General features: G+C 46.3%; 1 protein-coding gene across 9 annotated transcripts in view; it reads left to right on the top strand.

The window, feature by feature from the left end:
• The window catches only part of CRACDL (CRACD like), a 146994-nt gene that overhangs the window by 49400 nt on the left and 73527 nt on the right, over window positions 1-24067 (top strand). For 4 of the 9 annotated variants that reach the window (XR_008476192.2, XR_004733375.3, XM_054244556.2 and 1 more), the window contains exon 1: window positions 22378-22591. The exons of the other annotated variants lie outside the window; for them this stretch is intronic. Coding sequence is in view for 2 of the 4 variants with exons in the window: in XM_054244556.2 (XP_054100531.2) it covers window positions 22518-22591 (74 nt within the window). In the remaining 2 variants the exon portion in view is untranslated. Of the gene's footprint in view, window positions 1-22377; window positions 22592-24067 lie in introns of those variants that run through there. 9 annotated transcript variants of the gene reach the window in all.

Raw genomic sequence — 24067 nt, 5'->3', positions numbered from 1 at the left:
TGTTCTTTTGGCATCTTTCTCTTCCCTCCCTGTCTGTGACTCTCAGTATATGCAGGTTGGTATGCTCAGTGGTATCCTACCTTACAGTGTTTTGGGCTCTGTTCTTTTCTTTTTCCTTTTTTTCTTTGTCACTCAGGCTGAAATGCAGTGGCATGATCATGGCTCATTGCAGCCTTGACCTCCTGGGTGCAAGCAAATCCTCTGCCTCGGCCTCCCAAGTAGCTGGGACTACAGGTGCACACAACATGTTTGACTAATTTAAATTTTTTAAATAGAGATAGGAACTTGCTATGTTGCCCAACCTGGTCTTGAACTCCTGACCTCAAGCAATTCTCCCACCTTAGCCTCCCAAACTGCTGGGATTACAGGCATGAGCCACTGTGCCAAGCCATTTTTCTTCATTGTTATATTTTTCTATTCCTTAGATTGGCTAATCTCAATGGATTTGCCTTCAACTTCACTGAATCTTTCTTTTTTCAGTTTAGATATGCCATTGTGCCCCTCTAGTGATTTTTAAATTTCAGTAATTGTAATTTTCAACTCCAGACTTTCTGTTTGATTCTCTTTAAAATTTTTTCCTTATGTGTATTGTCTACTTGGTGAGGCATCATTCTCATACTTTCCTTTACATATGTTTTCTTGATTCTTTGAAAATATTTAAAATAATTTATTTAAGTTCTTTGTCTAGGAGATCTGACTGAGCTCCCTGTATATAGACCATATTTTCTTGTTTCTTTTTATGTCTTGTAATTTTTTGTTGAAAATTTAAAAAAATATAACATAGTAACATGGAATATTAGATTCTTTCCCTCTCCTCAGGGTTTGTTATTGTTGTTCTTTGTTTTGGCATTTCTAAACTAATTCTCTAAAGTTTATATTTTTGTCATGTGTGGTCACTGAAGTCTCTACTTAGTTGGCTTAGTGATCAGCTAATGATCAGACAGATTTTCTTAAATATTTAGAACTAATAAATCTCCCCATACTTGCTGAAATCTCTGTGTGTATGTTGGGACACTCCTTTCTACTCTCAACCAGGCAGTTGACAACTCTATATCAGCCTTGAGAGCTTAGAGCCTTCTCAGGTCTTCCCTGAGTATATGTGCAGGTGATACTCTAGATAACCAGGGATATGCTGAGCTTCCTTGCAAGCTTTTTAGTTAATCCGTTGTTTGCCCCAACTGTTATTCACTGCCTTAGGCAGCTGTGAAGTTAAATATTTTGCCTGTAATTGTCTTCAGCAAGCACCTCAGTGGGAGAGAAGGGCTTTTCACACTGGATGACTTCTAAGTCAGGTCAGAGTAGGTTTTTCTTCTTGCAAGTGAGGTTTTCCAGGGAACCACCAGCCAGGTAAATTAATGACAGATTTCTCAGAATGAAGCTTTGAAGAATCTTCAACCCAGTTGTCCCCTTCCAGTGGCTGCCAGGCTGCTGGTTTACACTGTTATTGAGAAGCTGTCAATTGTCAAGGCTGCCATGGAACTAGAGAGCAGGGTAGTGAAATATAGTAAGTTAAAATGCTATAAAGCTCACTGTTTTTACTAAGACTTGGCTGTTTATCTCAAATAAATGTTCCCTGAGTTGTTGCATTAATTTCCAGAGTTCTGACAAAGTTCATTCTGACCTTTTCTTTTTAAGTAGTTTTCTCATTGTTTTTATGGGGGAAAGAATTTTTGGAGATCCTTATTCTGTCATTTTTTGCTGATGTCACTTGCTTTTGGTTTTATAATTTAAAGTGTTTTGAATCACATTGAATGTTTGGTATCATCATATTTGATTAACTAAGAGAGCTCAGTTTTGTCACTCATTCACTTTGTGTCCTGAGGCAAGTTACAGAATCTGTCAACCTCACTTCCATTGCTTGAAAAATGTTTGGTTGGTTGCCAAGCAAGAGCTCCAGTTTTTACCACCTCTGAGATTCTGAGCACCTGAAGGCCATATTTTCATCTGCATTTTCTATTGTTCCCTTGAGTAGTTTTATCAAGTTTGCTTTTTTAAGTTGGTACCATACCACGTCAGTTGTATTTTCATGATAATTATTTCATTCTGAATTGTAAACATTAGCATCCAACAGCATCATTATGGCTCTTGGCTGTTACTTATTTCTGCTGAGAAACTTTAAAAATGCAGTTGCTATGTGTTTTACCACCATAACAAAATTGGGAAAAAAATGCAGTTTCTTTTCCCACCAACATCCTCCTCCTTAGTTTAGCAGCTCCTCAGCATGAAGTTGAAAGAGAGAACTTTGAATCAGCCTGGTACAGGGTACTGATATGAAGTCAGGAGTTTTGATGCCATATTATCCAAGCCATATGTCTCATGCATCCTTCATAGCTGCTGGATAATTGGCTCCAGCAGCAGATTTCAGTCGCTGTCTAGACTGGATCATCTCTATAAGCAACAGCCCCTGTATTTGAGCTTCGACTCCTTCTAACAGTCCCATGGTAGAGATGCCTAATTGCCCTCCCACACTCCTACACTTTTCTGTGCCCTAAACCCTCTTGCTACCTCCCTTTTGAGCTGAAGCTGACCCAGTAGTCACTTGCTCCAGAGTTTGAAGAAGAGGGCTCAGGATCTGACTCCACTATCAGGAAGGTCCAAGTCCATCCTCCAGTTTTTCAGGTGCTGCCTGCAGGTGGGGATAGGTCTTAGTCTGTTGGGCTGCTCTAACAGAATACTGTAAACTGGGAGGCTCACAAACAACAGCAGTGCCTTTCTCACAGTTCCAGGAGCTGAGAAGTTCAAGATGAAGGCATTGGCAGGTTGCTGTCTGGCAAGAGTCCCCTTCCTGGTTCATGGGCAGCTGTCTTCTCTCTGTTCTCACATGGCAGAAAAAGTGACGGATCATTCTGGGGTCTCTTTTATAGGGCACAGATCCCATTTGTGAGGGCTCCACCCTCATTACCTAATCACCTGCCAAAGGCCCCACCTCCTAACACCATCACAGTGGGGATTAGGTTTCAACACATGAATTTTAGGCAGGGGGCCCAACAATTTTGTCTATGGTAGGATCATCCATGTGATGGATCTGTCCACTGGATTTAGGTCAGGTGGCAGTGATGGGCAGGGATGTCCTGCTGCCTGGCTCTGTCCCTGTGGGAGAGGGTGGGGTTCAGGTCCAGCCCCACCACCTTACTCTATTTTACCTGCTTCCAGCCCTGCACATTTCTTCTCTGAAGACCTGTGCAGAGAGTGTGATAGGTCCTTGGCAATATCTGGCCATCACCCTCCCTGTCCTTCTGTGTTGAGCCCTTTCTCCCAGCTCTGTGATCTGTGCAAGCCTCTGAGTTATTTGGCCAGTATAGGAAATTGCTGCTGATCCAAGCTCCCTGTTGGACTCAGTACTGCTGGTCCTGGCAGGAAGGGGCAGGTGTTTGCCGGTGCTTCCAGGGCCTCCTTAGCACCAGGCTCTGCCACACTGTCCCCTTCATGCCCTCTGCTGGCCACAGGTGGGTGGGGCACCTGTGGGATTACTGTCCCCCTCCTGTCGCATCCCCGCCCCCCCCACCGCCCCGCACACACTGCTTCCCAGCCACCCATCAGCTCCTGTGGGCGGCACTATTTCTGAATCCCAGTGAGTTAGGACGGGACAGCCAGAGCAGGCCTGTCTGGAGGTGGTGTGGGTGGGTGCCCATGTGCTGCATTTTGAGAGATGCCAAAAATAACAGTGAGCGATAATCCCTGCTATTAGCTCCATCCCGCCTTTGTACATTACGTCATATCATTCGGTCCTAAACAGCAGCCTAGATGACAGGCCTTGTTGTCCTCTTTTGATAGCTGAGAAACTTACTAGGCCCAGGCTGTGAAGCAACACCAGGACTCCAGTAAAGACAGAACTTGGAGTTAGTTCTGTTCCATTCAGGCTCAAGCTTATTCTCTGGATGGTAGAGGTTTATCATCTCTGGTTTGTTGCACTGGTTGTGGTTTCTGTTAGCTTTACACAAACGCTCTCCTCCCAAGGGAACAGGGAACCGTGGGAGCAACATGCTGCTGCTCCTTGCTAAGCATCTGATATGTGCACAGCCCCATGCTGAGCTTTCCAGGTGCAGGCGCCTGAGAAGTTTCAGCTTTGATTATGCTTTGAGCCCCCAGGGCTGACTGACTGCCATCTTAATCCCACTCAACCTGGTGTTTCTTCCAGCCTCCAGTACCCAAGTTCTGGGAGGTAGATTGTGGTGTCTGGGCATGTGGATGAGAGAAACACTGCTGTTCCTCCATGCCAACAAGACCTCCATCCTCCCAGCTCTGGCCAGTCACTCTGGGCTGGCTGTCTTTGATCTCTTTTGCTTTTGGTGACCTGAACCACCCTAGGGCACCCCTGCACCCTCTCCCAGGGGGGCCCAGAAGACTGTATGAGACATCCAAGGCTTCCTTTACCAAACACTACTTGTGGCTCTTTCTATCTAAGGCCTTGCTGCCACTACCTATGTCTGCCTGTGTCTGTCTCACTCTAAGGCCCTTCATCCTTTGCTAGGTTCTTTTCCATCTGGCAGAAAATGCAAGGCCATCAGATCATACTGCGCATGTCCAGGGAATGGGCCAAAGCTTGGGGTTTGCTTATTTTGCTGATTACTGAGCTGTTCAAAAGTGGCCCTGATACAAAGGGGTCATCCCTCTACTCTGTGAATCCACAACAAACAGATGCTGCTTCTACTGATGCCTACATTAGAGCGTGCCTCAGCCTGAACTGGCTGTCGCTGAAAGTCCTGAAAGTGTACCAAACCCCTTTGTCCTACAGATCCAAAAATGGAACCAAACAAAGCATTCCAGGTGGAATCAGGGGTTTCAAATGGTTTGATGTCACTCAGCCAGCCCCTGTTTGCTCAGGGAATCAGTTGGGACCCTTTCTGTTGCAGGTAAGGCTTCTTTGGCTTTTAAAAAATGAGAGGCAGATTTTATGGCTCATCAGGAAAATCACAGCTAGTTAGCTTCAGAAATAGCTGGATCCAGGACTCCAAACAGAGTCCCCAGAGGCACTTGCTTTTCTCTCTTCATTGCTTGGTGCTTCCTTCCTCTATAGATTCTCATTTTCCCAGGCACAACAGAAAAAAAAAATGTTCTCTTGCAACAATTCTGAAAATCCATGAGTCTCGCTCTTTGACCTAAAACCAGTCACATACCTGTCCCTGGAACAACACTCTTGCCGGGGGATAGAGCTACAGTGACTGGCTTAGGCCTGGGCCGTGTCTGCAGTTTCTGCCTTGGGCCATAGCATGTATTAAGAGACTGGCTCACTGAATTCCTGGGTGAACACAATTTCTAGCCTTGCTGGAGCAGTGGTCCCCTCTGCTCGGTAGTGCCCAGAGTAGAGATGCCGCCTCACCACTGGTTTCACATGGAATGCAGCCTATGTGACCGTTAGTCGCCCAGATGAGTTCCCATTTCTAGGAGGCTACAGTCCCTCCGTTCTCCTTTATTGGGCATTCAGTGTCTCGAAGGAAAACTGTTTGTTCTGGAGACTATAGCATGGGACGTGGAACAAGGTGCCCCGCCGCGCTGCACCCACATTGTGTTGTAGTCCCATCAACACTCCTGTTCCCAGGTCCTCCCCCAGGATTAGAATGCATCTTGCCCCTTCACAAGGAACTCCAGTTGTCCAGGTCTGAGTGCAGTCGAAATGATTAGAGGGCGCATATTTCTGGGCTGCCTTAAGCCTGTGTTGGAAGAGAGGTGCCTCTCAGAAGTGGCCTGGATCCCCTACCTGTCATGATGCTGTGTGCCCAGCTTCCACCACCAAGTCACAGACCAGGAACACACTTGTTGGCCATGAGTGGCTTCCATCGCCTGGATGGTGCAGGCACCAAGCTGGTGGCAGCTCCTTGTCCTTGTGGGTGAGCACTGTGTGCCTATATATGGTGCCCCAGCTGAAGGCTCCCCTGATGACGTGAGGGTCACACTCAAAGGTCTTGACGCACCTCTAGAACAGTGGTTCTCTACTCTCTGTCTGCATTCTATAATCACCAGTGGGGGGCTTCAAAAATTACATACCTTAGCCCCACTGCCAGCAGCTGGGCTGGAGCATAACATGAGTGTCAGGATTTGTCAGAGCTCCCCGGCAATCCTGGTGAGCACCTGGCATTGAGAACAAGAGCTCTAAGGCAGTGCTTCTCAAACTTGAATGTGTAGAGGAACCTGGGGACCTTGGTGAAGTGCGGATTCGGATTCACCGGTCTGGGGGGAGCCTGAGCGTCTGCATCTCCGATGCGCTCCCAGGTGGGGCTGAGGCTGCTGGGCTCCAGTCTGTACTTGAGGAGCAGGGGCACCAGCGTTCCGTCCATGAGGCTTCTGAACATGCCCTGGCAGTGGGCACATCAGCCTGTGACCATTCTCACCATCACAGACTTGGTCGGAAAGGGCTGCCTCCAGGTAGAAAACAAAGCCACAGCCTCCCCACACATACAAGTGTCCATCTGGTTTCAGGCAGGTGCTGAGTGCAGCCCATCTGACCTGTCGGCCCTGAAGCCACTAGGAGCCCTACGGTGGCACTAATGGTAATCCTGAGGGTGGAATGGGTGAGGCCTCTCCGGGGCAGTTTAACTCACAGCCCCTCGAACTATTAAACAGGGCACTCCACAAGTTGCCCTTCAACCACAGCAGCCGAGGTGCCCTGTGAGTAGGGGAGGCGTGGCTTCCCCTTTGCAAGGAGGTGGATATGTCACACTTGTCCAAATGGTCACCTGCCACATTGGCCAGAAAGCCACTGGGCTGGGGGCTCTCCCAACACCTGCCTCCCCTTGGGACCCATTGGGGCCAGTCTGGGTTGAGTTTGGCTCCAGTGGCCTTGCCCTTGGAAAAACTAGATGCATCTGTGGGAGGAGACCTTGCCAGCTCCTCTCCTGGCTGTGCGGCCACCTGACTTCACCACCAGAGAACTGGAAGTCCTCTTACTACCACAGGAGCAGGATGAATCCTACTTGATCATGGTCAATAAGCTTTTTGATGTGCTGTTGCAATCGGCTTGCCAGTGTTTTATTGAAGATTTTTGCATCTGTGTTCATCATGGATATTGGCCTGAAGTTTTCTTTTCTTGTTGAGTCTCTGCAGGGTTTTGGTATCAAGATGATGTTGGTCTCATAAAATGATATGGGGAGGATTCCCTCTTTTTGAATTATTTGGAATAGTTTCAGAAGGAATGATACCAGCTCCTCTTTGTGTGTCTGGTAGAATTTGGCTGTGAACCCGTCTGGACCTGGACTTTTTTTGGGTGGTAGGCTCTTAATTGCTGCCTCAACATTAGCCCTTGTTATTAGTCTATTCAGGGTTTTGGCTTCTTGCTGATTTAGGCTTGTGAGGGTGCAAGTGTTCAGGAATTTACCCATTTCTTCCAGGTTTACTGGTTTATGTGCATAGAGTTGTTTGTAATAATCTCTGATGATAGTGTGAATTTCTGTGGAATCTCTGGTGATATCCCCTTTATTTTTTATTGCATTCATTTGATTATTCTCTCTTTTCATTTTTATTAATCTGACTGATTATTCTCTCTTTTCATTTTTATTAATCTGGTCTGTCTATTTTGTTGATCTTTTCAAAAAACCAGCTTCTGGATTTATTGATTTTTTTGTGTCTCTATCTCCTTCAGTTCTGCTCTGATCTTAGTTATTTCTTCTCTTCTGCTGGGTTTTGAGTTTTTTTTTATCTTGCTCCTCTAGCTCTTTCAATTTTGACTATAGGGTGTCAATTTTAGATCTCTCCTTGCTTCTCACGTGGGCATTTACTGCTATATATTTTCCTCTAGAGACTGCTTTAAATGTGTCCCACAAATTCTGGCATGTTGTGTCTTCGTTCTCATTGGTTTTGAAGAACTTCTTTATTTCTGCCTTCATTTCATTGTTTACCCAGTCAACATTCAAGAGCCAGTTGTTCAGTCTCCATGAAGCTGTGCGGTTCTGAGTTAGTTTCTGAATTCTGAATTCTAACTTAATTGCACTATGGTCTGAGACTGTTATGATTTCCATTCTTTTGCATTTGCTGAGGAGTGATTTACTTCCAATTATGTGATAAGTTTTAGAGTAGGTATGATGTGGTGCTGAGAAGAATGTATATTCTGGATTTGAGTGAAGAGTTCTGTAAATGTCTACTAGGTTTGCTTGGTCCAGGTCTGAGTTCAAGTCCTGGATATCCTTGTTAATTTTCTGTCTGGTTGATCTGTCTAATATTGACAGTGTAGTGTTGAAGTCTCCCACTATTATTGTGTGGGAGTCTAAGTCTCTTTGTAAGTCATTAAGAACTTGCCTTATGTATTTGGGTGCTCCTGTATTGGGTGCATATATATTTAGGATCGTTAGCTCTTCTTGTTGTATCGATCCTTTTACCATTATGTAATGTCCTTCTTTGTCTCCTTTGATCTTTGTTGGTTTAAAGTCTATTTTATCAGAGATGAGAATTGCAACTCCTGCTTTTTTTTTTTTTTGCTCTCCATTTGCTTGATAAATCTTCCTCCATCCCTTTATTTTGAGCCTTTGTGTATCCTTGCATGTGAGATGGGTTTCCTGGATACAGCACACTGATGGGTTTTGGCTTTTTATCCAATTTGCCAGTCTGTGTCTTTTGATTGGGGCATTTTGCCCATTTGCATTTAGGGTTAATATTGTTATGTGTGAATTTGATACTGCCATTTTGATGCTAGCTGGCTGTTTTGCCCGTTAGTTGACACAGTTGCTTCATTGTGTTGATGCTTTTTACCATTTGATATGTTTTTGGAGTGGCTGGTACTGGTTGTTCCTTTCTGTGTGTGGTGTCTCTTTCAGGAGCTCTTGTAAAGCAGGCCTGGTGGTGACAAAAATCTCTGAGTCCTTGCTTGTTCGCAAAGGATTTTATTTTTCCTTCACTTATGAAGCTTAGTTTGGCTGGATATGAAATTCTGGGTTGAAAGTTCTTTAAGGATGTTGAATATTGGCCCCCACTCTCTTCTGGCTTGTAGGGTTTCTGCTGAGAGATCTGCTGTGAGTCTGACGGGCTTCCCTTTGTGAGTAACCCGACCTTTCTCTCTGGCTGCCCTTAGCATTTTTTCCTTCATTTCAACCTGGTGAATCTGACAATTATGTGCCTTGGGGTTGCTCTTCTTGAGGAATATCTTTGTGGTGTTCTCTGTATTTCCTGGACTTGAATATTGGCCTGCCTTGCTAGGTTGGGGAAGTTTTCCTGGACGATATCCTAAAGAGTATTTTCCAGCTTGGATTCATTCTCTCCGTCACATTCAGATACACCTATCAAACGTAGATTAGGTCTTTTCACATCGTCCCATATTTCTTGGAGACTTTGTTCATTCCTTTTACCCGTTTTTTCTCTAATCTTGCCTTCTTGTTTTATTTCATTGAGTTGATCTTCAACCTCTGATATCCTTTCTTCTGCTTGGTCAATTCAGCTGTTGAAACTTGTGTATGCTTCAGGAAGTTCCCGTGTTGTGTTTTTCAGCTCCATCAATTCCCTTATATTCCTCTTTAAGTTGTCTATTCTCATTAGCATTTCATCAAATCTTTTTTCAAGGTTCTTAGTTTCTTTGCATTGGGTTAGAACATGTTCTTTTAGCTCACAGAAGTTACTTATTACCCACCTTCTGAAGCCTGATTTTGTCAATTCATCACTCTCATTCTCCATCCAGCCTTGTTCCCTTGCTGGTGAGGAGTTGTGATCCCTGTAGAAGGAGAGGCATTCTGGTTTTGGGTGCTTTTATCCTTTTTGCCCTGGTTTCTTCCCATCTTTGTGGATTTATCCACCTGTCGTCTTTGAAGTTGTTGCCTTTCAGATTGGGTCTCTGAGTGGATGTCCAGTTTGTTGATGATGAAGTTATTTCCTTCTATTTCTTAGTTTTCCTTCTAACAGTCTAGCCCCTCTGCTATAGGACTGCTGAGGTCCACTCCAGGCCCTGCTTGCCTGGGGATCACCTGCAGCAGCTGCAGAACAGTAAGGGTTGCTGCCACTTTCTTCTTCTGCTATCTTTGTCCCTGAAGGATACCCACCAATTGTCAGTCTGAGCTCTCCTTTATGATGTGACTCTTTGGATATACAGGGGTCAGCGAGCTGCTTGAAGAGACAGTCTGTCCTTTATAGGAGCTCAAGTGCTGAGCTGTGAGCTCTGTTGTTCATTTAGAGTTGCTGGGCAGGTTTAAGTCTGCTGCAGCAGAACTCATGAACCCCCTTTTTTTCCCCCAGGTGCCCTGTCCCTGTAAGTTAGGGCTTTATTTATGAGTTTCTGTTGTGCTGCTGCCTTTTTATCAGGGCTGCCCTGCCCAACGAGGAGGCAGCCTAGTCACTGTCTGCCTGCAGAGGCTTTACTGAGCTGATGTGGGCTCCACCTAGCTGCCATGTGAACTTCCCTGCAGTCCTGTTTATACGGGTGTAGTTAGAACTGCCTCAGCAAAGTCGGCCCACCTCTGTAATGGCAGACGCTCTCTGTAGTGTTGGGTTGCCTCAGCAATGGCGGACTACCTTTGTAGTGGTGGAGTGCCTCAGTAATGGTGGACGCCCCTCCCCCACGGAGCTGGACTGTCTTGGGTTCAGCTGTGCTTGCTGTGAAACTCTCAACCCAGAGCGTTTCCAATTGCTGTTTTTTTGTGGGAGTGGGACCAGCCAAGCCTGGTCACTTGGCTCCCTGCCTCAGAGCCTTTTTTTTTTTTTTAGTTGAATGGTTGACTCTCTCCCAGGTGTTCCAGTTGCCTGTTAAAAAGGCGCCAGGATCTGTGTGATTTCCCATGTGGTGACCCTCTGTGCCAGCTGAAACAGCAGCACTGAGATTCACGGCATTTTTTTTTTTTTTTTTGCCTGGGAATCTCCTGGCCTGGCTCTCTGTTTTGGTCTCCTGTTTAGTCAGATGAATGGGTGACTCTGCCTTCCCAGAGCTCCAATCACCAGCTAAAACGGTGCCCAGACCCATATTTTGTACGGAGAACCACCACCCTGGGACACTGACAAAGCAGCCGCACCAGCCAAACCAGCTGCGCTGGCAACCAGTGGGGCTCCTCCACCTGGGAATCTCTTGGTCTGTGGGCAATAAAAGTCCATCTGGAAATGTGGCGTCCACTCACCCTCTGCACTTTCACTGGGAGCTGCAATTCTGAGCTGCTCCTGATTGGCCATCTCTCTCCTTGGTTTTCTAAGCATAGGTGGTGAGGCTTGCTCGTTCATAAAACATTTATCAAGCCCCCACTGTGTGCGGGTATTAGGGCTATGAAGATGAAAAGAACTAGTCTCTGCCCTCAGGGAGCTCAGAGTCCAGGAGGGAGATGTGTCAAACCAGGCGTGAGTGGGCAGGGGCTTGGAGGGAGGAAGCAGGTTACCAGGGGAGTGGGAAGATTTCTCAGGGCCAGAGGGACTTTCTGTGGTGATACCATTCATTTTTCTGGATCACACACAAGCTGTGTACTGAGAATGAGGTTTTGAAAATATATTTTCAATACAGATGGTCCTTGACTTACAGTGTTTCAGTTTGGGATTTTTTGGCTTCACGATGGTATGAAAGCCATACTCATTCAGTAGAAACTGTACTTCTCTTATGATGCTGGGCCCCTCCCAGTCAGCCATGTGTTTGCCACTACAATATTTTCAGATTATGATGGGTTTATCCAGATGTAACCCCATAGTACATCAAGGAGCATCTGTACCTATTGGTCTCAGCTCAGATGTGTTTCGTATGTTGATTTGTATCTTCACATAAGACTGTTTGTGCCAATTTTACAGACTTTTACTTTTCAAAAGTAAAATACAGCCATACATCACTTAATAGCAGGAACACGTTCTGAGAAATGCATCCCTAGGTGATTTAATTGTGTGAACATCATGTAAGACGTTTACACAAACCTAGATGGTATAGCCGGATACGCAGCTAGTCTACATGTGGCCTATTTCTGCTAGACGACAAACCTGCACAGCATGTTACTATACTGAACACTGTAGGCAATTGTAATACAATGGTAAGTTTGTATGTATCTGAACATGTCTAAACATAGAAAAGGGACAGTTAAAAGATGGTATAAAAGATTAAAAATGGGCTGGGTGTGATGGCTCGTAACTCTAATCTCAGCACTTTGGGAGGCTAAGGCAGGTGGATCACCTGAGCTCAGGAGTTTGAGACCAGATTGGGCCAACATGGTGAAACCCAGTCTTTACTATAAATTCAAAAATTAGCTGGGCTTGGTGGCAGGCCCCTGTAATCTCAACTGCTCGGGAGTCTTGAGGCAGGAGAATCGCTTGAACCTGGAGGACAGAGGTTGCAGTGAACCAAGACTGCGCCACTTTACTCCAGCCTGGGCAAAAGAGTGAAACTCCATTTCAAAAAAAAAAAAAGGTTAAAAATGATATGCCTGTATAGTTACTTACTATGATTGGGGCTTGCAGGACTGGAATTGCTCTGGGTGAGTGAGTGAGTGAGTGAGTGGTGAGTGAATATGAAGGCCTAGGACATGACTGTACACTACTACAGACTTTAGAAACACTGTGGACTTAGGATATACTAAATTTATTTATTTATTTTAAATTTTATTATCATCATTATTATTATTGAGACAGAGTCCCACTCTGTTGCCCAGGCTGGAGTGCAGTTGCATGATCTCAGCTTACTGCAACCTCCACCTCCCAGGTTTAAGCGATTCTCCTGCCTCAGCCTCCTGAGTTGCTAGGATCACAGGCACATGCCACCACACTGGCTAATTTTTGTGTGTTTTTAGTAGAGATGGCGTTTCACCATATTCAAACTTCTGACCTTGGGTAATCCATCTGCCTCAGCCTCCCAAAGTGATGGGTTTACAGGCGTGAGCCACCAACTAAATTTATTTTTTAAATTAATTGCACTATGATGTTACAATGGCTATAACATCACTCGGTGATAGGAATTTCCCAGCTCCATTATAATCTTACAGTATCGGTGTAAGATTATTGACTGTTCATCATTGACTGAAACACCATTACATGCTGCATGACCTTAATAGAATGTTAGATATCAGAGTCCAAGCCATTTGTATCACAATTGAGGCCCAGAAAGGGAAGTGATTTATCACAAGTCACTCAGCTGGTTAGTAGCTTGTTAGTGGTAAAGTCAAGGGTAGAACCCAGTTCTACAGACTCATTGCTATTTCTAACAATAGGGGAAGTAAGCATCTGGCCAAGTGCTGCCCTGAGCCGCTGGCAGTAGCTGCCTGAAATATACACCATGCTGGGTGCAACCTGAGAATGACACTGTGATTGATTACTCATGTCTGCCAAGGGCAGGTGATGGGAGTATGGCAACAGGTGTGCTAGTGTTGCCATTTTGCCTTATCTTTTCTTGTGGTGATAAAAAGAATGTATCTCTAAAAGTGGAAGCTATGCTCAGTAATCCCTTTAAAAAGTAGACTTACAATGCATTTATTTAAGTCTGTGACCATTTACTGGGACCTAACACTTGCTGTCAGTGCTGGGAAGACAAAGCTGAATTCCACCTAGCCTGGCCCTTTGCCAGCTCACAGTCTTAGGGCAAAAGCCTTGTTTAGTAGGGAACCTTCCTGAGATTTCAACAACTTGTACAGAATGAGAAAATGTGAAAATAATTTAACAGTGGATTTAAACTCTCTAGAGCAGCGATCCCCAATCTTGATGGCACCAGGGATTGGTTTCATGGAAGACAACTATTCTATGGACCAGGAAAGGGCAGGAGGATGGCTTTGGAATGAAATTGTTCCACCTCAGACCATCAAGAATTAGCTAGATTCTCATAGGGAGCATGCAACCCAAATCCCTCACATGAGCAGTTGACAATAGGGTTCACCCTCCTATGCGAATCTAATGCTGCTGCAGATTTGACAGGAGGCAGAGCTCAGGTGGTCATGTTCGTTCACCTGCTACTCACCTCCTACTGTGTGGCCCAGTTCCTAACAGGCCATGGTCCAGTGACAGCCCACAGCCCAGGAGGTTGGGGACCCCCTCTCTGGAGCATTTATGCTGGTTCTCTAAACAATTTTTAACTTAAAATAACAACTAAAGTAATACCTTTTCAATTACTAAACTTTCTTTTTTTTTTTTTTTTTAATTTTTTATTGGATTATAGGTTTTGGGGTACATGAGCAGAGCATGCAAGACAGTTGCGTAGGTACACACATGGCAGTGTGCTTTGCTTTTCTTCTCCCCTTCACCCACATTTGGCATTTCTCCCCAGGCTATCCCTCCCCACCTCCCCCTCCCACTGGCCCTCCCCTTTCCCCCCCAATAGACCCCACTGTTTAGTACTCCCCTTTCTGTGTCCATGTGTTCTCATTTTTCATCACCCACCTATGAGTGAGAATATGCGGTGTTTCATTTTCTGTTCTTGTGTCAGTTTGCTGAGGATGATGTTCTCCAGATTCATCCATGTCCCTACAAACGACACAAACTCATCATTTCTGATTGCTGCATAATATTCCATGGTGTATATGTGCCACATTTTTCCAATCCAGTCTATTATCAATGGGCATTTGGGTTGATTCCAGGTCTTTGCTATTGTAAACAGTGCTGCAATGAACATTCGTGTACATGTGTCCTTAGAGTAGAACGATTTATTGTCCTTTGGATATATACCCAGTAATGGGATTGCTGGGTCAAATGGAATCTCTATTTCTAAGGCCTTGAGGAATCGCCACACTGTCTTCCACAATGGTTGAACTAATTTACACTCCCACCAACAGTGTAAAAGTGTTCCTTTTTCTCCACATCCTCTCCAGCATCTGTTGTCTCCAGATTTTTTAATGATCGCCATTCTAACTGGCGTGAGATGGTATCTCAATGTGGTTTTGATTTGCATCTCTCTGATGACCAGTGACGATGAGCATTTTTTCATATGATTGTTGGCCTCATATATGTCTTCTTTTGTAAAGTATCTGTTCATATCCTTTGCCCACTTTTGAATGGGCTTGTTTGTTTTTTTCCTGTAAATCTGCTTGAGTTCTTTGTAAATTCTGGATATCAGCCCTTTGTCAGATGGGTAGACTGCGAAAATTTTTTCCCATTCTGTTGGTTGCCGATCCACTCTAGTGACTGTTTCTTTTGCCGTGCAGAAGCTGTGGAGTTTCATTAGGTCCCATTTGTCTATTTTGGCTTTTGTTGCCAATGCTTTTGGTGTTTTGTTCATGAAGTCCTTGCCTACTCCTATGTCCTGAATGGTTTTGCCTAGATTTCCTTCTAGGGTTTTTATGGTGCCAGGTCTTATGTTTAAGTCTTTAATCCATCTGGAGTTAATTTTAGTGTAAACTTTCAAGGTGATTTTAGATCTGTAAAGGAATCAAAATATTATGTAATTACTCTCGATTTCAGAAAATAAAGGCAAACAAATTCAGACATGGAATTTGTTCTAAATAATTATGTAGTTTCCTCATATCTGCACCTCCAACTCCAAACTTTCATGTTCTCCCAGGTCAAGGAGATCACTGGAGCATACTTGCTTTTGCTCCCAAGTATAAGAAACCAGTTGCAAGCTTGGGGCTTAACCTGGAGTCTGGCTGGCTGATGGAAAACCTGAGAGTTGACCAAGAGGAAAGCAAACAGGCTGGCAGGCCATGTTACATGCCTACAGACAACATTCTACAGCCCCATGAGGGCAAATCATTGGCATCTGTGGCCTCTATGTCATCAGAGTTCCAAAGTGCCAGCCTATCAGGGGCAAATGTGTAATCTCATTAGCTGACAGGTTTCTATCATGTGTATTTTTATTTAATAAATGCAGATACTAGCTCTGTGTGGCACATCTATTTCTGTCCTTCATGCTGAAGCCTATTTTCTTAGTCTCTTATAACAAGTTATTTCCCAGTAGTTCATGATGCCCGTGTTGAATCATTTACGTCTGCATGTCTTACGTGTCAGGCCACAAGGATCCTGAGTGCGGTTCTTCTGTCCAGACCACCAGCTGATAGAATGTTGAGTGATAGCCCACTGTCACAGGCTTGCTCTGTTCTCTCTTGCTGTCTGCCAGCTGGGACTTTTCCTTCTTCCCTCTGTCAGAGATGGCAGTGGCCTGTCTCATCACACCCATACAGAAGTGACTGACAGATGTGACAGATGTCAGCGAGGAGCACAGTGCCTGAGATGACACAGCTGGGAGTTGCTAATTTGCTGAGCTAACAGTAGCCTGTCTTGTTTGAAGAGGCACAGGGAAGTGGCATTTAGGAGACCAGGCATCTGGTGCCTTTTCCAGTAGGTGACTGTGAACCTGAGCCAGCAGCTGAATCTTTCTCTGAGCTGTGTCTTCACATGCCCAGTGAAGGGCCCGACCACATGCTCTTATGTGGCCTGTGGTTTACATGGGCTGGGGCCATGCCCCCGCTCACAGTGAAGTGCTTAACTTAGGTGGTTGTGTAGAGGGACAGCACTTTGGGAGTTTGCGTGGCATTCCTGAGAATGTGGTTTGATCTCATCAGATGCTTATTATGCAAACTGTGTTTGCTCTGCACACAGTACATGGGCTCCAGGTGGGAGGGAAATGAAGAACAAATTGTCTAGCCAGGTCTTGTGGGGAGCATTGCTATTGTTTTGGAGAGGATGTTTTGCTTTCCTTAGAGATGGCCAGAGGGACAGAATTGAAGTGAGCCTAGTTTGCCTTCATGAGCTGAGGATCTGTGTCTATGACCCCTTGGAAGTGATCAGTAGTGAGGATAGTCTTTCTTTGTAGAAACACCAGCATTTGTCCCCTGTGCCTTGGGCTACCTCTAATGGTGAGGTGATGGGGTGACAGATGATGACAATACCAGGCTGACCCAAAACCAGAAGAGAAGGAACCGCTGGCTTCATCACTATCCCTTGCCCAGAAATCTTCCAGGGATTCTGGCAATCCCTTGCTGTTCCACAATGTGGATTTCTGGAGGCCATGGAGGAGGTCACCACACAGGTCCCACCTTTAAGAACAAGTTCTCCAATGACTGTTCTTTGCCTCCTGGACATTGGGAGGGGTGCGCCCAGGCATGTGAAGGGAGACTGGCCCCATGAGGCACAAGGTGCAGTGATTCTGCCCAGCGGCCTGTGCAGAGCCTCCTGACTCCTGGCTAGGGCACGGCCCTTGGGTTTCACTCTGGTGTTCCCACAGAGCCACGTGTACGTGGAAGGAACCGGAAAAACCATCCATGTGGTAAATGAGCTGCCCTTGCGGTTTCCTGTTTTGATTCTGGTCAGGGTCAGTGTGAGCCATGATGGTTTTGGGTTCTGTATAGCATCACTTTGGGATATTCAGCAAGAAAAGAATGTGTATGTGGCAGGCACCACTTGTGAAACTTCACCCTGAACAACACACAGCAAAGGGAATATTCTGAAATTATCTAACTCGTTTCTGACCATTGTAAACAACCGATTTAAGTAATTTAAGTGCTCAGTTGGGCTTTGGGACTTTAATTGGTTGACTGCCTTTGTAGCTGAAAGAACTTACCAGGAGCAGACTTGTGGAGTATTTCTTACTTTTATTTTTGAGACAGAGTCTCACTCTGTTGCCAAGGCTGGAGTGCAGTGGCCCAGTCTCTGGGGTTCAAGCAATTTTTTGCCTCAGCCACCTGGGTAGCTGGGATTATAGGCATGTGCCATCATGCCCAACTAATTTTTGTATTTTTAGTAGAGATGGGGTTTCACCATGTTGACCAGGCTGGTCTCGATCTCCTGACCTCAGATGATTTGCTTGCCTTGGTCTCCCAAAGTGCTGGGATTCCAGGCATAAGCCACCGTGCCCAGTCAATTGTGGAGTTATTTCAACAGACTAGACGTTCAAAATATTCCATGAGGAAAAGCACACTGTAATGTCCCCATGAGTGACTGAGGGTTTCTCTTGGAGGGATGGTGGGCTAAGTGGCACATTGTGTGGGGCATCCTCTAACCTGTTTCCTGGCAGGCCCAGAGACACTGCAGTTCTGTGTCCCTGTCCCAGGCAGTTCGGCAGTGGGTCTGTTCCCACCCTGGGGTCAGAGCTCGGCCACTGTGGTCCCTGTGTATGGGTCATGCAATGGGTACATTAGAGGTAGTGGAGCCTAAAAGGGAAGCCGTGTTCTGGGGACAGAGGTTCTAGGCCACCCATGCTGACTTGCCTGGCTGCCTTGGGCAGGTAGATTGCTCTCAAGTTCTACAGTGATAGCTTCTCCTCCAGCCTCTGTCACAGAGATGATGTGGAGACAAACAAGGGAGCTGCCGCTAAAGTACTTTGTGAAAATGACAGAAACTGCCCCTCATAGACATGAGATCTTGTTCCCAGCAGTGCAGAAGGCAGGTCCTGACATCGAGAGTTCCTTCTGCGTGCTAGGCACTGCATAGAAAGTTACACATAGGATCTGCTTCCGTTCTCACAACCACTTACGCTTGAGGTTTCCAAGTCAGAAAACTGAGCCTCAGATAGGGGAAGCAACATAACTCCAAATCCTGGGCCCTAAATCCCAGTCTATTTACATCACACTGGCTTGTCTTTAAAAGAAACTATTGGAGCTTCTTCTAATTGTGAACAAAATGCATGCGAAGTCAGAAAACTTAGGAAGTGTGAATGCACATCTTTCCACAACCCAGAGATAATGTCAGTTCGCATTGTTTTGTGATCTTTCCTTTGCTTATTCTATGCACTAACAGCTTTCCAAAAAACAAAAACGGGTTCTTACTGCAGGCATCATTTTGCATACATGATGCTCATCAAAGGAAAGTCCACAGGCAGCATGGTCAGCATCACCTGGGAGCTTGTTAGAAATGCAAGCATCTCAGGCTGCAGTCCAGGCTTAATGAAGCAGAATCCATGCTGAGCAAGTACTTCAAATGAGGGGATACATCTTCACTTTTATTTTATTTGTTTTTAAATTTTGTACTGTTGGGGTACAAGTGCAGGTTTTTTGTATGGATATATTGTATAATATAATGGTGAGGTTTGGGCTTCTAGTGTACCCACAACCCAAACAGTGAACACTGTACCCAATAAATACTTTTTCCACTTTCCCCATTTTGGAATCCCCAGTGTCTATTGTTTCCATCTTTGTGCCCATGTGTACCTCTTGCCTGGCTCCCACTTATAAGTGAGAACATGTGGTATTTGCTTTTCTTTCCTTTTCTTTTTTTCTTTTTTTTCTGAGACAAGGTTTCACTCTGTCACCCAGACTGGAGTACAAGTGATGCAATCTCGGCTCACTGCAACCTCCACCTCCCAGGTTCAAGCAGTTCTCTTGCCTCAGCCTCCCTAGTAGCTGGGATTATAGGCATGCACCACCACGCCTGGCTAATTTTTGTATCTTTAGTAGAGACAGGGTTTCGCCATGTTAGCCAGGCTGGTCTTGAACTCTTGACCTCAAGCGACCTGCCCATCTTGGCCTCCCAAAGTGCTGGGATTACAGGCATGAGTCACTGTGTCGGACCTGATATTTGATTTTCTGATTCTTAATTGTTTCACTTAGGGTAATGCCCTAGCTCCATCTGAGTTGCTAGAAAGGATATGATAACATTCCTTTTTTTTTAATACGGCTGTGTAGTATTCCATGGTGTACATGCACCATATTTTCTTTATCCAGTCATCCGTTGATGGACAACCAGGTTGATCCCCTGACTTTGCTATTGCATACTCTTAGAAGTCTGTCATAGCTGATTTTCCCCCCATTGCAATGTATGGTGGGTATTGTCCCATGTCACTAAATATTTTCATGTATCATGATTTCTAATGACTGGATAACATCCCTCATATGGTTATGTCCTGATGCTATGTCTGGTCTCCTGCCTATGTCTCCTACTGGTGAGCCTTTAGAATGTTTCCAGGAACAGTTATAAGAACGCTGGATTATCTCCTTAGGACAAATTCCCCAGAAGTGAAATTGCTAGAGCAGCAGGTTTTGATACATGCTACCAGATTCTAGCCCAGAATGGATGTAGCTTGCTTGGTCACTCAAACTCTTGGCTAGGATTTCTTGGGAGGCAGCTGCCATCACAGGGAAGAGCTCACACTTGCAGGGGCATGGGCCTTTATTTCAGGGTCGGCCCAGAGATGACTGCCACAGTCATCTCAGACTGGTGGCTCAGCTGCTCAGACCCTCTATTTCCTCACCTGCAAAAAAAAAAAAAAAGCAATGGACCATTTAACTCATAGCTGGTTGTGAACTTTAAATGAGATCTGAAATGTGCTTAATAAATATTCATTTCCTTTCCTTTGAATGAAATGAGCTCAGGGCCTAAGGAGGTCCTGTCACAAAGTCCTTAGATGTGCTTGCACAAGATATTTTAATAGATGCATATGGGTGTCGTTGACCTTTTCATTTGGTTCTCTGATGTCTCAGGGAATGTATGGCCTTGCCACAGCAAAGGAGGGCAAAGAAAGAAAACTCCTGAAATTTTCTGCTCCTTAAATTTGAGCAGAGTTAACATGTGTGCACCGTGCTGTGGAGAGCACACTGGGAGGTGGTGGAGGGGCCAGTGAGAGGTGTCAAGGCCTGCAGGTGTCTTGCTACCCCGGCTCTTCAGCACATCTCTCCATCCCTGGGAATTCACACGATGTGACACTGCCTCCCCTTGGGAGATTTGTCTCAGTGTGGAGTGGTGTCTTGTTGGAATACTGGGCCACTCTGTGCTGGACATGTCCTGCGTGCTGGCCTTCCATGGGGACAGAGTTCTGAAGAGGCTCCTGAGGGCACCCTGCTGCTGACAGAGGGCAGGTCACAGGAGAAAGCCAGCAGCAGAGGCAGGCTACATGCACAGTCCAGACCACTGAGCGGGGTGGAATTGCCAGTGTGGGCCTTGTAGGATTTGGCCAGCTTGTGCCACTGGACAGAGAGTGCTGCTGGCTGGGACAGTCCTTAGAGACCTCAGCCCTGGGGCCCAGTCCCTGTTCCTTCAATAATCCATTCTGCTGCATGGGCCCCTGCACCACCCCCTAGGAGACAGGGGACTCTTCACCAGCTAGTTGGCCCTCTCCCTGGGAGAAGGCCAAGTTGTTGGCAGGAACACAGTGGGCTGTAAACTCTAACTGCACAAAGGGCAAATCTATATAAACTACCTTCAGCACACTCAGTGATTTTTTTTTTTTTTTTTGAGATGGAGTTTTGCTCTTGTTGCCCAGGCTGCAGTGCAGTGGCATGATCTCGGCTCACTGCATCCTCCATCTCCTGGGTTCAAGTGATTCTCCTGCCTCAGCCTCCTGAATAGTTGGGATTACAGGCACCCACCACCACTCCCAGTCAATTTTTTGTATTTTTAATAGAGACAGGGTTTCACTATGTTGGCCAGGCTGGTCTTGAACTCCTGACCTCAGGTGATCCACCCTCCTCGGCCTCCCAAAATGCTGGGATTACAGGTGTGAGCCACCACGCCTGGCCAACACTCGGGGATTATCATCCAAGCTCTCCTCTGAACTCACTGCTTTCTTCTGTCATATCAAATGTATTTCTTGTGCTTTATTATTTAAATTGTAGGCCATTTGAGCAGAATTCTGTATACGGTTGCATTTTGGAAAACAGAAAAGCAAGCTAGAACTTTTTCGGAAGCATCTTCAGAAGTCGCCCTTGCTGCTGCCTGTTCCCGAGTTTTCGCAATGTAGAATCACACCTGCCACCCGGAGCCCTCTGTCAACACTTCAGATACTGCCTGGAAACTGCTGACTGTACTGGTTGCAGTTGGCAGCCATCAGACCTGGGAGGAGCTTGAGTCAGGTGGCATTGTGATGCTGGTTGCAAGAGTCTATTATTTTGAAGGGCAGCTGCAGGTAAACAGAGAGGAGCCACCAGGGCAAGTGGCTTTGTCATGTGGGGCGGCTGGGGAGCCAGCTGGGCAGGTTCAGTAGGTGATTTCTTTTGGGAAGGTGTGGCCCCTGCACCTGCCAGGTGTGGGCTCCAGTGGGGAGGGCTGGAAATCCCATTAGTGCCACAATGAGTGGGGCAAACAGGTCCCCCCAGGAAAGCAGTTCACAAAACATATCTAGGACCCAAGGTAATATGATGGGCCCTTAAGGAAAAGTAAAAAGAAAACTCAAACTGGGGAGCAAATGTGCAGGGCAGAGACGAATATGCCTCCCACAGGGTCCATCACACTGAGATAGCAAGTGGACATCAAGGTGGGGCAGGAGGGGCCGTGTAGTTTTGGTGCTGGAATGAGAGAGGTGAGCCCTGGGTCTGGGTGTGTCTGGCTCAGAAGCTGTTTCAGATTTTCTCAGCATTCTTCTTTCTTCCTGGGCCCTGCCCTTCCTCAGATGGGGAATGCAGCCTCACCTGCCATAGCCCTTTGCCTGCTTCCAAGGTGAGCGCAATCAACAAAGCCCCAGCAACTCGGCAGGCATGCCAATCACAGGGAGGCAAGTCAAACTCCCTGCAGAGCCAGGCCACCCCCATCCTGGCCTTCAGGGATTGGAGCAGAAGGCGGAAGTGCATGCGTTTCTTAGACGGCCTCTTCTGCTGTGTGCCTGTACGCCCGCCCAAGGAGCTCACAGGGCAAAAGAGGGCTGGGCTTGGCAGAAACTCCACTTCCTTTTGGCCCATGGGTGCTTCTGTGGGAGATGGGGACGAGGGCTCGTGATCAGCAACCAGTGGTGGCCTGTGGGCCCTAAGTCACTCAGAGGACAGGGAGGCCCACTCTTCTCCCTGCTGCTAGCTTCCAGGAGGATGAGAGAGCCGGAGGCTCACAGCACGCACAGGAGGATGGCTGCCTTTTACCAGTGCATCAGGCCTGACCCCAGGTGGGCCCTCTGAGAGTCAAGAGGTGGTGGGGGAGAGACTCAAGGGAGGGGAGGCATGGATGGCCACCATCCCCTGAGGCCTACGGATAACTTGCAGTGTCTGTTACCTTATGTTCTAGAATGTTTATGACCTCCTTCCTTACAGAGTTTTTATCCTTGAGTTGTGTAAATTCTGGAGCAAAATAAGGATTTTCTTTGTTTCTGTCATGACACACACATATTCATAAAGAGAAAGGGAGAGGGAAAGAGGAGGAGGGCTGGGTGAGCGGAGTGTGTCATTCTTACCATCCCGTGCTTGTAGTTCGGATCTCCATAGCGTTGTTGATTGCACTCACCATGGAAGCAGGCAAAGGGCTGCTTTGAGTGGAGAGAAGGCAGCCGAGGTCAAAGTTTAAGGGTGTCATAATTATGCCACTACCTAAAGCTCAGCACCAAAGGACTTGTGCTCACCTGATAGCCACAGCCTTGGGAGATGCTCTGCCTGAGCTCCTGCACAGCAAAAGCCAGGGGGCCTGCCCAGAGTCATCTTGTCCTTATGATGTCAGTACCCTTATGCCTGGAAGGTGTTTGGCTCTCAGTGCATTTTGACTCTGTGCACAGTGGTGGAGAGGGAAGTAGAGCTATGGCTTGATTAAAGTTCATTTGCTTAGCATAAATAAACAGATTTGTGTTTTACATGGAAAATTCCCAGTAGGGCAGTCTCCGTCCGTACAGGTGATTGTTAAATCTGCACACCACTTGAGCTGGGTGGACAGTCTTGGGAAATTGGTGTTGCTTCTTTGGAAAGACCCACCCACTGCCTGGCAGCAGGGGTTAGCGAGTGCTTGGGGAGTTGGGGCACACAGTCCATCTTCAAAGCCTCACTTTCTTTTTTATTTCTTTTCTTCTTTTTTTGTTTTTTGAGACGGAGTTTCGCTCTTGTTACCCAGGCTGGAGTGCAATGGCGCGATCTCGGCTCACCGCAACCTCCACTTCCTGGGTTCAGGCAGTTCTCCTGCCTCAGCCTCCTGAGTAGCTGGGATTACAGGCACGTGCCACTATACCCAGCTAATTTTTTGTATTTTTAGTAGAGACGGGGTTTCACCATGTTGACCGGGCTGGTCTCGATCTCTTGACCTCGGGATCCACCCGCCTCGGCCTCCCAAAGTGCTGGGATTACAGGCATGAGCCGCCGCACCCGGCCTTCTTTTTTATTTCTAAAAGCCTAATTTTGATTTTATTTTTTGTTTCTAAAAAATGCTTTCTCTGAGAGATTAAAAACCCTTTGAAAGGTATTTTTTTAAACAATACTTTAAATTCTGGGGTACATTTGCAGAACATGCAGGTTCATTACATAGGTATACACGTGCCGTGGTGGTTTGTGGCATCCATCCCTCCATCATCTACATTAGGTATTTCTCCTAATGTTAGCCCTCCCCAATCCCCCCACCCCCTGCCATCCCTCCCCTAGCTCCCCAACCCCTGACAGGCCCTGGT

Source organism: Callithrix jacchus, chromosome 14 (assembly GCF_049354715.1).
Source record: "Callithrix jacchus isolate 240 chromosome 14, calJac240_pri, whole genome shotgun sequence".
Lineage (NCBI taxonomy): Eukaryota > Metazoa > Chordata > Mammalia > Primates > Cebidae > Callithrix > Callithrix jacchus.
The sequence above is the reverse complement of the archived record's forward strand: the minus strand, read 5'-3'. Positions and strand labels throughout refer to the sequence as shown.